Consider the following 13366-nt stretch of genomic DNA (forward strand, 5'->3'; position numbering starts at 1 on the left):
TCATTTCATTAAGTACTGGGTAAAATTTATCAATGAATTCACTGTTCTTGGCTTTGCTCTGTGGGAAGATTTTTTTCATAACTAATCCAATCTCTTTTCCTGTGACAGGCCTATTCAGACTTTCTTTTTCTTCTGAAGTCAGTATATAGGCTGTTAGCATCTTTCCAGGAATTTTTCCATTTCCACTAGATTTTAATTTGCTGCCATACAACTGTTCATAGTATTATAATCCTTTTCATTTCCATCAGTTCAGTAGCAACACCCTCCTTTATTTCCCCAATTTGACGCTTACTCCTTGGAAGAAAAGTTATGACCAACCTAGATAGTATATCCAAAAGCAGAGACATTACTTTGCTGACTAAGGTCCGTCTAGTCAAGGCTATGGTTTTTCCAGTGGTCATGTAGGGATGTGAGAGTTGGACTGTGAAGAAGGCTAAGTGCCGAAGAATTGATGCTTTTGAACCGTGGTGTTGGAGAAGGCTCTTGAGAGTCCCTTAGACTGCAAGGAGATCCAAGCAGTCCATTCTGAAGGAGATCAGCCCTGGGATTTCTTTGGAAGGAATGATGCTAAAGCTGAAACTCCAGTACTTTGGCCACCTCATGCGAAGAGTTTTATTGGAAAAGACTGATGCTGGGAGGGATTGGGGGCAGGAGGAGAAGGGGACAACCGAGGATGAGATGGCTGGATGGCATTATGGACTCGATGGACCTGAGTCTGAGTGAACTCCGGGAGATGGTGATGGACAGGGAGGCCGGACGTGCTGCGATTCATGTGGTCGCAAAGAGTCGGACACAACTGAGCAACTGAACTGAACTGAACTTTCTCTTTTTCTTGGTCTGTCTACCTCAAGGTTTGTCAATTTTGTTTACCTTTTTAAAGAAGCAGCTTTTGCTTTTGTTTTCTTCTATTTTATTTATTTCAGATCTCCTCTTTATAATGTCCTTCCTATTTCTTCCTTTAGGTTTAGCTTGCCCTTTTTCCCTAGAATCATAAGGTGAGGCATTAGGTTACTGATTTGAGATATTCTTTCTTTTTTAATAGAAGTATTTGAACCTATACATTTTCTTCCAAACACTGTTTTAGCTGTATCCCATAAGATTCGGGTGTGTATTTTTTTGCATTAATTTCAAACTATTTTCTAATCTCCCTTGTGATTTCCTTTGTCTCACTGGTTATTAAGAACTTTGTTACTTAGTCTCCACATATGTTTAGAGACATATTATTTTTGTTCCTCTATTCTTTCAATACAATCTTCTTTTGTACTAAATACATGTTATCTAGCATACTGTTTAAACATTTTGGCCATTTATATTATTACTATATTATTTTTTAGCTATTTTCTTAACAGGGAATTAAAATTAGCATCTTGCCTTATAACAATCTAGCCCGGATTAAAAACTACTTAATTTCAATAGTATGTAAAAACTTTCTTCCTATATAACTTCATTTCCATCCTCTTCCTTTATGCTGTTATTGTCATGCAAATTACAGCTTTTAAAATGGCCTGCCCTCTGACAAAGATATGTAATTATTGTTTTTTATAGTTGTCTTTTAAATCAGATTGGAGGAAAAAAGGTTACAAAATTATTTTTTTTAAGTTACAAAATGTAAAAGATACATTTATACTATCTTTTACATAGTACAAACTATAACTTTATAGTTGCCTTTAATGGTACTCTTTATTACATCATATGCTTTCAAATTACTGTCTATGTCCTTTCATTTCAGCCAGAACTCCCTTTAACATTTCCTGTGCGACAGCTAGTAGCAGTCATTCAGGATTTGTTGGCCTGGGAATGTCTTAATTTCACCATCATTTTGAAGGATAGTTCTTGTGTCTGTGTATATGTGTGTTTTGGGATTTTTTTCTTTTTTTGGCTGCACTAGGTCATCACACCTGCACAGAGGCTTTCTGTGTTGTGGAACACAGGCTCTAGGCATGTGAGCTCAGCAGCTGTGACACATGGGGGTCAGCTGCTCTGTGGCATATGTGATCTTCCCTGACCAGGTATCAAACCCATGTCCCTTGCATTGGCAGGCAGATTCTTAACAACAACTGGACCACCAGGAAGTCCTAAAGGATAGTTTTAGTGAATATAGAATTCTTGATTGACAGACTTTTCTTCTAGCACTTTGGATATGCCATGCCATTGTTCTCTAGCCTCAATGGTTTCTAATGATTAATCAACTGTCAATCATACTGAGGATACTTTGTGCATGCGTGCATGCTAAGTTGCTTCAATCATGTCTGATTCTTTGAGACTCTATGGACCATAGTCCACCAGGCTCCTCTGTCCATGGAATTCTCCAGATAAGAATACTGGAGTGGGCGTGGGGACTTTCCTGACCCAGGGATAATCCCACATTTCATGTTTCCTGCACTGGCATGCCAGTTCTTTACCACTAGCGCCACCTGGAAAGCCCAGATGTGCCACTTTCAACAGTCTCTCTTTACCTCTAGATAGTTTAATTATGATACATCTAAGTTTGAATCTCTGAATTCACTCATCTTATAATCTGTTGAGCTTCTGAGATGTATAGATTAATTTTCTCATCAAACTTGAGGAGACTGGGGCCATTATTTCATGAAATATTCTTTCTGTCCCTTTCCCTCCTTTCCCTCTCAAAAGTTTATATGCCTCATGGTATCCCATAGGTCTAGAAGCTCTACTTATCTTCTTCATTCTTTATTCTTCAACTCAACTGATCTGTCTTCATGTTTACCGATTCTGGCTTCTGCTTATTCAAATCTGCTATTGACCCCTTCTGAATTTCTCATTTCAGTTACCGTACACTTTTTCCCCACTTCAAAACTGATTTGTGTGTATCTAAAATTTGATATTCTCCATCTGGTTGGACATTGTTCTCATACTCTCCTTTTGTTCTTCAGATATGGTTGCCTTTATGTCTTTAAACATATTTAACATAGTTTAAAAATTCTGTCTAGCAATATCAATGCCTGGATTTTTTCAGAGATAGGTTTTTACAGATTCCTTCTTTCCCCATGTATGGATCATAGTGTTATATTTCTTTGCATGTCTCAAAATCTTATATAGAACACCAGACATTTTAAATAATATAACATGGCAACTCTGAAAATCACATTTTTTCTCTCTCCCCAGGATTTACTGTTGCTGCTGATTCTTATAGTTGCTATTTATTTAGGACATTACTGAACTAATTCTGCAAGTTTGTATTCTTTGTCACAGGTGACCATGGAAACCTCTGCTCACTTAGCTTAATAAACAGCTATTGACTGGAGGCATATATCTTTACATGCCTGAAACCAGTAATTCTTCGTCTTTGTCAAGGGTCATTGAGTGCTTACGTTGAAGCATACATACAACATTCAGCTAGGCAGTTTAGAACTCTGTCTTACCCTGCTCACAGGAAACCTGAATGTTATCCTGAGATAAGAAATCAGGATCTCTTCAGGTCTTTACTGAGCATAGCCCTAGGCACGTACACAGTCCTATGCATGTGCTTAGCCACCTAAATTCCCATGAATACACAGATACTTTTCATAGCCATTATGGAAACCTCATTCCTCAGGTGTTCCTTTTAAATGTTTTGGCTAGTTTTTGCCCCAACTGTTATCTATTGCATCAGAGAGTTGCAACGTTCAACAACTGTTTCTGACTGTTTTGGACAAAACCCCTAGATCAAAGGTTATTCATACTGGGAAAGCTCTAAGTCAGGTTAAAAGATAGCCTTGTAAGTGGGGTCTTCCATGAAACTACCAAATAGGTTAAATAATGACAATTCTCTGGGAATGGAGCTCTGAAGAAGTACCAGTCCCCTTCTACTCCCTCCAGTGTACTCCCACTTCTGATTTTCATTGCATATCTAGGCTATTGGTTTTCAAGGCCACTGAGGGAGGGTGGTGAGCAGTGCAAGCTTAAACACTATAAAATGCACTGACATTAATAACATTCAGTCTTTTTTCTTGTATGTACACTTTCCAAATTACTGCAGGCCTTTGATGAATTTCTTGAGCTCCAACAAAGTTATTCTGACAATTTTTGCAAGTGTTCTTGTTGCTTTTATGGAAGAGATGCATTTTCAGAAGTCCTGTCTCCCCTGCTGAATTGACATTCAATCTAAAACCCTTACTCTTAATCACCACACCATAGAGTCTAACACAGAATGAATTTAATAGTAATGGTCAGGGTTTTGTTGTTAACAAAAATGCATTTAATTGTCTTAAGTACTGGGTGGAATTGCGGACAGACTACTGCATAGAAACCCTAGACCCAGGGCTTACCAGGTGGCACTAGTGGTAAAGAACCCAGCTGCCAATGCAGGAGAAATCCTAGATCCTGTGTTTTGTTGTTGTTTAGTTGCCACGTCATGTCCAACCCTATTTAGGTGAAATCTAAATTAGTTTTAGTACTTGGTTATTTCTGGAAAAGGATCGTCACTGGAATCCTTCTCCCACTTGAAAAACAAATGGGAGTTCATTGGAGTCATGCAGCCCTCTGTGTGGGATGGTGAAGAGGAACAGGTTATGTGGGAACCATTAACACTCTCTACCTACAGACACTATATGAATGGCTTCAGATTTTCTCCCTGTAGATGAAGACACTGAATGACACTTTAAATTCTCATTCTTGCCTCTTACACCAATGCCACAGCTGAATTTCCTGTCTCTCCCTAGTCTTTTTAGATGGATTAAAATTCCTCTTTGGCTATATTTTTATGTAACTCCAAAAGAAACAAATAAGCATCACTACACCCACAGAAACACACTGTATAACTCATGGTCAAGATATGATCTCCACTGTACTCTCTAGTCCAGGCTCTTTCTTATTCAGAAGGAGTAAATCAGAGGCAAGATGGATGACACCACTGGAAGAGCTGTTCTTCCGTACCTCACTGTTCACCAGAAAAATCATTATCATTTCTAATTTTACCTCCTAGCAGGGCCAACATGGTACCTCATTCAAACTGCCTGTTTACATGACTCTACTAGGAATATTTTATGGTTCCCTAATAAACTGCCATAGCTATAACTCACAACTATAACAAATTTATTCTTCAAACAATTAATTGAATTAATTTTTTTACTTAAAAGTCTTAAAATGGCATTGTGTTCTCTAATATAGAAATCTATAAAAAAAAAAAACAACAGTCAAAAGAAGACTTAAATTTGATATTCTCATTTGTGCTCAGCTGGCTTGATGAAGAAGAATGTTAGAGAATTCCTTAACAAAATCAAGAATTTTTTTTTTTTTGGTTTAGCAACAAGGTATTTCTTGACAATTAGCTAAAAGTCCACTGATATTTATTTCCTTTAAAAGATACTCTCAAAGGAAGTGAAAATATATTGCACTCTGTATTCTACGTTTACTTTCTTCATTAGAAATAATATTTTTGACATCTTATTCTAATTCACAATCTGAACTTGGTTATCTTCTGCCTTTCACATGTTCTACTTCTGTTTAAATAATCTCCAATTCCTGTTTCACTCTGATATATCTGCATTCTACTTATGGTGATTATAAAAGTTCTGAATCTACTACTTAGTCCATTTTCAGTTATTTTGTTAGTTTCTATTGTGCAATACTACAATGTTCTAACTTTATAATATCCTAAACTCACCAGAAAAGAGCAGGTGGTAAATGGTACAGAGGGAGGAAAAACGCTAAATTTTGGCACTGACACTAATATACAGTAATACAATTATTCTCTGTAACAAACCTGCTCACTCAGTGATTATCTCAAAATGCAAATGAACTATCTTTTTTTTTCTAGATAAAAAGGGAAATTTTTAAGTTTATGCAAGGGGGACTTTCTAGCATGTTGGTCATACTCTCTTTCTTAACATAGAAGATAGTTTCACAAGTGTTTTCACTTTGTGATAATTCACTGAACTGTGTTTTTGTTCTGTGCACTTTTATGCATACATGTCATACCCCAGTATAAAAGAATTTATTACACGGAAGCTCTATGCTGGCCAGAAAGAGAAATTAGATTAGAAAACAAGAATCTAGAAGTTATCAAAGCAGAGATAATACAGGCTCAGTTGATTGATCATTTACATTAGTAACATCGCATGTCTTTGTACTAATACTAATACACACAGAACCAGCTTTCACAAATAATAATTTAAATGCCAAAAGAACATACAATGTAACTTTTACAGAAAGCAAAGTATTTAATAGTAAATATAAGAAAAGTTTATTGTCTTAGTTAAATCTTAGTAGAATATGTATCAATTTCCAGAATTGACACATTTTTCAATATTGATACATAAATTGATGTCCACTACAATAAATTACATCTTTAAAAAAAACTTTTCCTTTTAGTTTTTTGCTGGTAACTGTAGTCAATAATGCAGTATATATTTGAAAGTGGCCAAGAAATTAACTTGTGAAAGTTCTCATCACATACAAAAAATGTCTCTAACTCTGTGATGGTTGGAATAGTGATGGATGGAATCATTTCACAGTATATATAAATACTGAATCATTATGTTATATACCTGAAACTAATATAATGTCATATGTCCATTATACCTCAATTTAAGTTTGTTTCAAGTTTTTTTGCAAAGATAGCCTCTTAGAAATAATTTTGGCAAAGGCAAAGCAGTTTTAAGATTTTCCTTCTATTTTCAAAAAATATATATAGTTCTACTCACACAGGCCAGTTCGTACACATTATAATCTGAAGTACAGAAATGAAATTCAATTACTTTGGCCTCTCATTTTAGAAATACAATCTTTCTAATATTTTATTCATTTAAAAAATATAATAGCCAAATTTAAATTTTCACTGCTAATGCACATGCCAAAAAGGCACAGAAGTAAGCCTAGGAGCCATGAAAGTACAAAGTGTATTCTCCTGCACTTCTGCTGGGGCTTCTTGGCAGAAGAATGTTACTTTAAAGGATTACATATGTATTAGAAAATCCTCACTCTGCAGCAACGGTCTAAGGTTAGAGCTACAGCAGGGGGGCACACAAAAGAGTATCCAGCTTTATCCATTTCTAACTTTTAAAGTAAAATTCAGCTAACTAAAGTAAGCATAAGGAAACAAACATTACACTTCACAACCAGACACTTTACAAGTATTACCTAATTTTACCCTCAATATTGAAGGTACTATTAACACTCCCTAACAGTCACAAAATCAGTCAAGAGAAGAGATAACAACTGATTCAACTCCGGACAACAGAGATGACAAGTGAAGCTGGCTTATCCACCATGCTATACTACCTCAATCCTAATTTTTCTGTCTCCTGATTTATGCTTCCATATTATGTTTCATTTGTAGTAAAAAACTATGACATTAGAAGAAAACAGAGAACGGTATCAGTATTAAGTTCTATACAATTACATAATAATTTCACTTTTGGCTTAAGAATCTTACCAATGTCAGTATGCCTAAGAAATAACAGGTGCTTTACACTCATTATTCCTATCAGTATTTATTAATAATACACATACACACACATAAAGTTAATCAGCACTCATTAGATCTGAAACACGATGTTAGGGCATGATTTTAAAAAAAAACAAAAAACAGAAGCATGGCAGAATACTGATGTCTATTGCTTACCAGTTTTTCTCTGAATGTGTCTTTTCCCAGCTTCCCTGAAAGCAACCACGGCTCTAAAAAAAGCTCGGAGAACTGACCATCGGAAAATAGCTACAGGATCAATTCCAATCATCCCAGAGATAAATGCATTCTTGCTACTTCTCAGAAGAGCTACAATGTCAGGACGCATATGATCTGTATTTTTTTCCCGGAAATCCTACATGAAAAAAATACCAGTGTTATTTTCGAAAAAATGTATTAAGCCAAGAAGAAAATGGGTGACATATTTGAACAGTGGCTGAATAAGAGTATAGAAGTGATTTCTGTGTTAGCCAGCTAGATGGACCAGACAGATATCCTCTATAAAGTCCCATCTAAGCCTAAAACTATTTAATTCTATAATTCATTTAAATTAGAATGAACATTCCACCAACTCATTGCAGCTTGTTAAACATTAGTCTGGCAGAGATTCTCTAAGAGACTATCACATAAAACAACAAGAGAGTTGAGTAATAAAAAGAAGCCAGAAATGAGAAGACCAGGAACAATATTTCACTCAAAGGGAACACCTACTACCTTTAGGTGGTGCTAAGTTGCAGGAGTTAGGAGAATGTTAATAAGACTGAGGTCTAGAGCATTCTCGGCAAGGGTGAGAGAGGTACAAGAAAAGGGAGATAAATAGGCTATGCAAGCTATGCAAGACTGAGTTAGGAGTCTGGACTTTATTCAAGTGTCAAGGAAAGCCACTGGAATGATAATGACGTGAACTAACTGATGTTTTAGAAACATCACTGATTGCTACTGAAGGAATTAACTGTACAAAGAATGGAGAAAGGTATTCCAAATAAGAGCTGACAGTGACTTGGACTATAAGGATGGTACTATAGGAAAGGGAAAATGGTTACATATTTGGGACATTTTTAGAGGTAAGGGTGAAGGACTTGCTGGTGGATTAGAGCATTGTGAGTGAACGAGAGAATTAGGTTAACACCTATATTTTGGGTTTGAGCAACGAGGTAGGTGGAGGTACTATATATACTAATATGGAGAAGACTTGAGAAAAGAGAAGATATGATAGAAATTGATGATCAGGAGATAAGTTTTGTCCAAGTGAAGCTAGAGATGGTGAAAATAATGACGATAACAAGCAACATTTACTGAGAAGTTACTAAGTAAATGGCTCACTTCTAAGCATTTTACACGTTGTCTCATTGAAGTTCATTTCATCACCTTAACAAGTCCTTGAGATAAATACACCTTAACAAGTCCTTGAGATGGATATTATTATTATTATTTTATAGATGAGGAAGTTGAGTCACAGAAAGGTTAACTATCTTGGCCCCTATCACACAGTAATGAGAAGAACAGAGGTTCAAACATAGCCACTCATAACCACTATACTATGTCTGCATACAGACATCAAGTAGGCAGATGGACGTATCTGCCTAGAGTTTAACAGATTTCAGAAAACACATCTGGATATCATCAGCATATACATTTTTAAAGTTGGATAAGATTACCAAAAGAATGTAAATAGCCAGTTAAAACCACTTGCCAATGGAGGTGAGAGATGATAGAACAGAAGAAAATGAGTTTAAATACCTCACAAAAAGATAAGGGGGGCAAGAAACTTACACTCCTGGAAGAAGGTCCCAGACTGATACATAGAGTCTAGGTGTTTGACTATAGCCACACCCAGATAGAAGGCTGCTGCTGCTAAGTTGCTTCAGTCATGTCTGACTTTGTGCGACCCCATACACGGCAACCCACTAGGCTCCTCTGTCCCTGGGATTCTCCAGGCAAGAATACTGGAGTGGGTTGCCATTTCCTTCTCCAGATGGAAGGACTGGTGAGTAAATCATTTCATGTCAGTGCAGCTTCACAGAATAGCTCTAACTCAGAATTCCTGGAGGGTCATACCTAGTATAATATCATCAACCCTCATGTCCACAAGGCAGCTTGGACTCATCCTGCTACCTTTGGGACTTTCCTTTCCTAATAATTCTTGGTTCTCCTGAAAACAGGGGGAAGAGGGAAACAAGTCAGACGTCTTGGCGCTCAGTTTGTCCCTAAATACTTTTTGAGCAAAAGTATATATTATAAAAGTTAGCAAAACTGAAGAAGAATTTTCAAATCAAAATGCCAGCAGCAGCAAATACTGAGGGCAGACAGACAAATGTCAGGCACTAAGTTAAGCACTATACATAACTAATTTAATTCTAACAATTACTCAATAAAGTAGATTCGATTATAAACCAAACTTCACTGCTAAGGAATCACAGAGATAACGAAGTTCGTCAGAAGTCAAACATAATAAGCATTGCTACAGGAACTGAAACATCAGTCTGCCCTACTCCAAAGATTATTCTGTCCTATTAACAACTACACTGTAAAATCTAAAATTCTATATCTCTTTTCCATGTTGATAGTCATCAACATTTCCCAATGTAATGGTCCTGTCTCTCTGCCTTCATATTCCTACATTCCTAAGTATTAATAAACTAAATCACATCATAATCACATCATCATTGAAACTCTTCTGTTGCTTTCTACGACAACACAGCTTGTGACTTACTACTTGTATCTTGTGCTATCCCTTCTCAGTCCCCACTGTTGGTTCTGTATTGAAAATTCTTAAGAGTTTCATCTTGTGTACCCATAGTTTCTGATCATCCTACATCAGTTTATCTCAACCATAATTGTGGCTTAAACTCTATCTAAATGATGAAACCCAAATCTGTATTTCCAGCTCAGATATTTCTTGTTAAATCTGAAGATGCATTTATACATTTTAAAGGTATCTCAAACTTGAAAGAAAATGTTTAATACTAGTATTGCTTATATGCTTTAAAGCAGTCACTAGTGAAACCATGTGGACCTAGAATTCCCTTTGTAGAAAATTTTAAATTACTGATTCAAATTACTTAACAAACATAGGATTTTTAAGTTTTCCTATATTTTCTTGTTTCAGTTTTGGTGATATTTTTCATGGAATTTTCAACTTTACACTGTCAAATTTATTGGCAAAACATGTTCATGTCTTCTATAGAGTGTATAGTTAAACCCCCTTATTTGTTTCTGCTACCAGCAATCTGTGAAGCTTTCTCCTTTCATTAGTTATTTTCTGTTATCTTTTACTTACACAGTTTTCCCTTGAACAACATGGGGGTTAGGAATGCTGACCAAAACCACAGCTGAAAATCCCCATATAACTTTACAGTCAGATCTTCATAGCATCTACAGTGCTGCATTTGCGGATTCAGTCAATCACGGATCACACAGTACTGCAGCATCTATTTACTGAAAGATGTCTAGCATAAATTGTTATTCAGTCGTTCAATAGTTTCTGACTCTTTGCATCTCATGGACTGCAGCACGCCAGGCTTCCTTGTCCTCACTATCTCCTGGAGTTTGCTCAAACTTATGTCCATTGAGTCGATGATGCCATCCAACAATCTCATCCTCTGTCACCCTCTTCTCCCCCTGCCCTCAGTCTTTCCCAGCATCAGGGTCTTTTCCAATGAGTCAGCTCTTTGTGTCAGGTGGTCAAAGTATTGGAGCTTCAATTCAGCATCAGTCCTTGCAATGAATAGTCAGGGTTAATTTCTTTTAGGATTGACTGGTTTGATATCCTTGCTGTCCAAGGGACTCTCAAGAGTACTCTCCAGCACCACAGTTCAAAAGCATCAATTCTTTGGTGCTCAGCCTTCTTTATGGTCCAAATCTCACATCCATACGAGACTACTGGAAAAACCATAGCTTTGATTAGGCGAACCTTTGCTGGCTAAGTGACTGTCTAGGTTTGTCATAGTTTTTGTTCCAAGGAACAAGAGTTTTTTAATGTCATGGCTCCAGTCACCATCTGCAGTGATTTTGGAGTCCAAGGATATAGTCTATCACTGTTTCCATTTTTTCCCCAGGTTATTTGCCATGAAGTGATGGGACCAGAAGCCATGATTGTAGTTTTTTGAATGTTTAGTATTAAGCCAGCTTTTTCACTCTCCTCTTTCACCTTCATCAAGAGGTTCTTAAGTTCCTCTTCACTTCAGGCCATTAGGGGGGTGTTATCTGCATACGTGAAGTTGTTGATATTTCTCCCAAGAGTCTTGATTTCAGTTTATGATTCATCCAGCCCAGCATTTCCCATGATGTACACTGCACAGAAGTTAAATAAGCAGGATGACAATATACAGCCTTGATGTACAAATTTTCCAATTTGTTGTGATCCACATAGTCAAAGGCTTTAGCATAGTCAATGAAGCAGGTGTTTTCCTGGAATTCTCTTGCTTTTTATATGACCCAACAGATGTTGGCAATTTGCTCTCTGGTTCCTCTGCCTTTTTTAAATCCAGCTTGAACACCTGAAGTTCTCAATTCAAGTACTATTGATTTAAATACTATCTTGATTGAAGTACTAGCTTGAAGGATTTTGAGCATTACCTTGCTAGCATGTGACATGAGTTCAACCATGTGGTAGTTTGAGCATTCCCTGGCATTGCCCTTCTTTGGGACTGGAATGAAAAGTGACCTTTTCCAGTCTTATGGCCACTGCAGAGTATTCCAAATTTGCTGGCATTTTAAGTGCAGCACTTTAACAGCATCATCTTTTAGGATTTGAAATAACTCAGCTGGAATTCCATCACCTCCACTAGCTTTGTTCGTAGTGATGCTTTTTAAGGCCCACTTGACTTCACACCCAAGATGTCTGGCTCTAGGTGACTTACCACACCACTGTAGTTGTACGGGTCATTAAGACCTTTCCTGTACAGTTCTGTGTATTCTTACCACCTCTTCTTAATATCTTCTGCTTCTGGTAGGTTTATATATTTTCTGTCCTTTATTGAGCCCATCTTTGCATGAAATGTTCCCTTGGTATCTCTTATTTTCTTGAAGAGATCTCTAGTCTTTCCCATTCTATTGTTTTCCTCTTATTTCTTTGCATTGTGCACTTAAGGCTTTTTTTAATCTCTCCTTCCTATTCTTTGGAACTCTGCATTGAGATGGTTAGATCTTTCCCTTTCTCATTTGCTTTTCGCTTCTCTTCTTTTCTCAGCTATTTGTAAGGCATCCTCAACCATTTTGCCTTTTAGCCTTTTTTTTTCCTTGGGGATGGTGGTCTTGATCTCGGCCTCTTGTACCATGTCACGAATCTTTGTCCATAGTTCTTCAGGCACTCTATCAGATCTAACCCCTTGAATCTATTTGTCACTTCCACTGTATAATTGTAAGGAATTTGATTTAGGTCATACCTGAATGATTTAGTGGTTTTCCCTACTTTAAAGTCTGAAGTTTGCAATCAGGAGATCATGATCTGAGCCACAGTCAGCTCCTGGTATTTTTTTTTTTTTTTTTTTGCTGATCATATGTAGCTTCTCCATCTTTGGCTGCAAAGAAGATAACCAATCTCATTTTCGTATTGACCATCTGGTGATGTCCATGTGTAGAGTCATCTCTTGTGTTGTTGGAAGAAGGTGTTTGCTATGACCAGTGCATTCTCTTGGCAAAACTGTTAGCTTTGCCCTGCTTCATTTTGTACTCCAAGGCCAAACTTGCCTGTTACTCCAGATATCTCTTGACTTCCTACTTTTGCATTCCAGTCCCCTATGATGAAAAGAACATCTTTTTTTTTTTTTTTTGGTGTTCATTTTATCATGTCTTCTAGGTCTTCATCGAACCATTCAACTTCAACTTTTTTGGCATTAGTGGTTGAGATACAGACTTGTATTACTGTGATGCTGAATGGTTTGCCTTAGAAATGAACAGAGATCATTCTGTCGTTTTCAAGACTGCATCCAAGTACTGCATTTTGGACTCTTCTGTTGACTA

At 36.9% G+C, this 13366-nt stretch overlaps 1 protein-coding gene across 16 annotated transcripts in view; it reads right to left on the reverse strand.

Annotated features, from left to right (window-relative positions):
- Positions 1-13366, reverse strand: part of MYO9A (myosin IXA) — a 242739-nt gene that overhangs the window by 113444 nt on the left and 115929 nt on the right. For all 16 annotated transcript variants that reach the window (XM_069595547.1, XM_069595546.1, XM_069595551.1 and 13 more), the window contains one exon: positions 7562-7757. In XM_069595547.1, the coding sequence (XP_069451648.1) occupies positions 7562-7757 (196 nt within the window). The remainder of the gene's footprint in view (positions 1-7561; positions 7758-13366) is intronic.

The sequence above is a fragment of the Ovis canadensis genome, chromosome 7 (genome assembly GCF_042477335.2).
Source record: "Ovis canadensis isolate MfBH-ARS-UI-01 breed Bighorn chromosome 7, ARS-UI_OviCan_v2, whole genome shotgun sequence".
In the NCBI taxonomy this organism is placed as follows: Eukaryota; Metazoa; Chordata; class Mammalia; order Artiodactyla; family Bovidae; genus Ovis; species Ovis canadensis.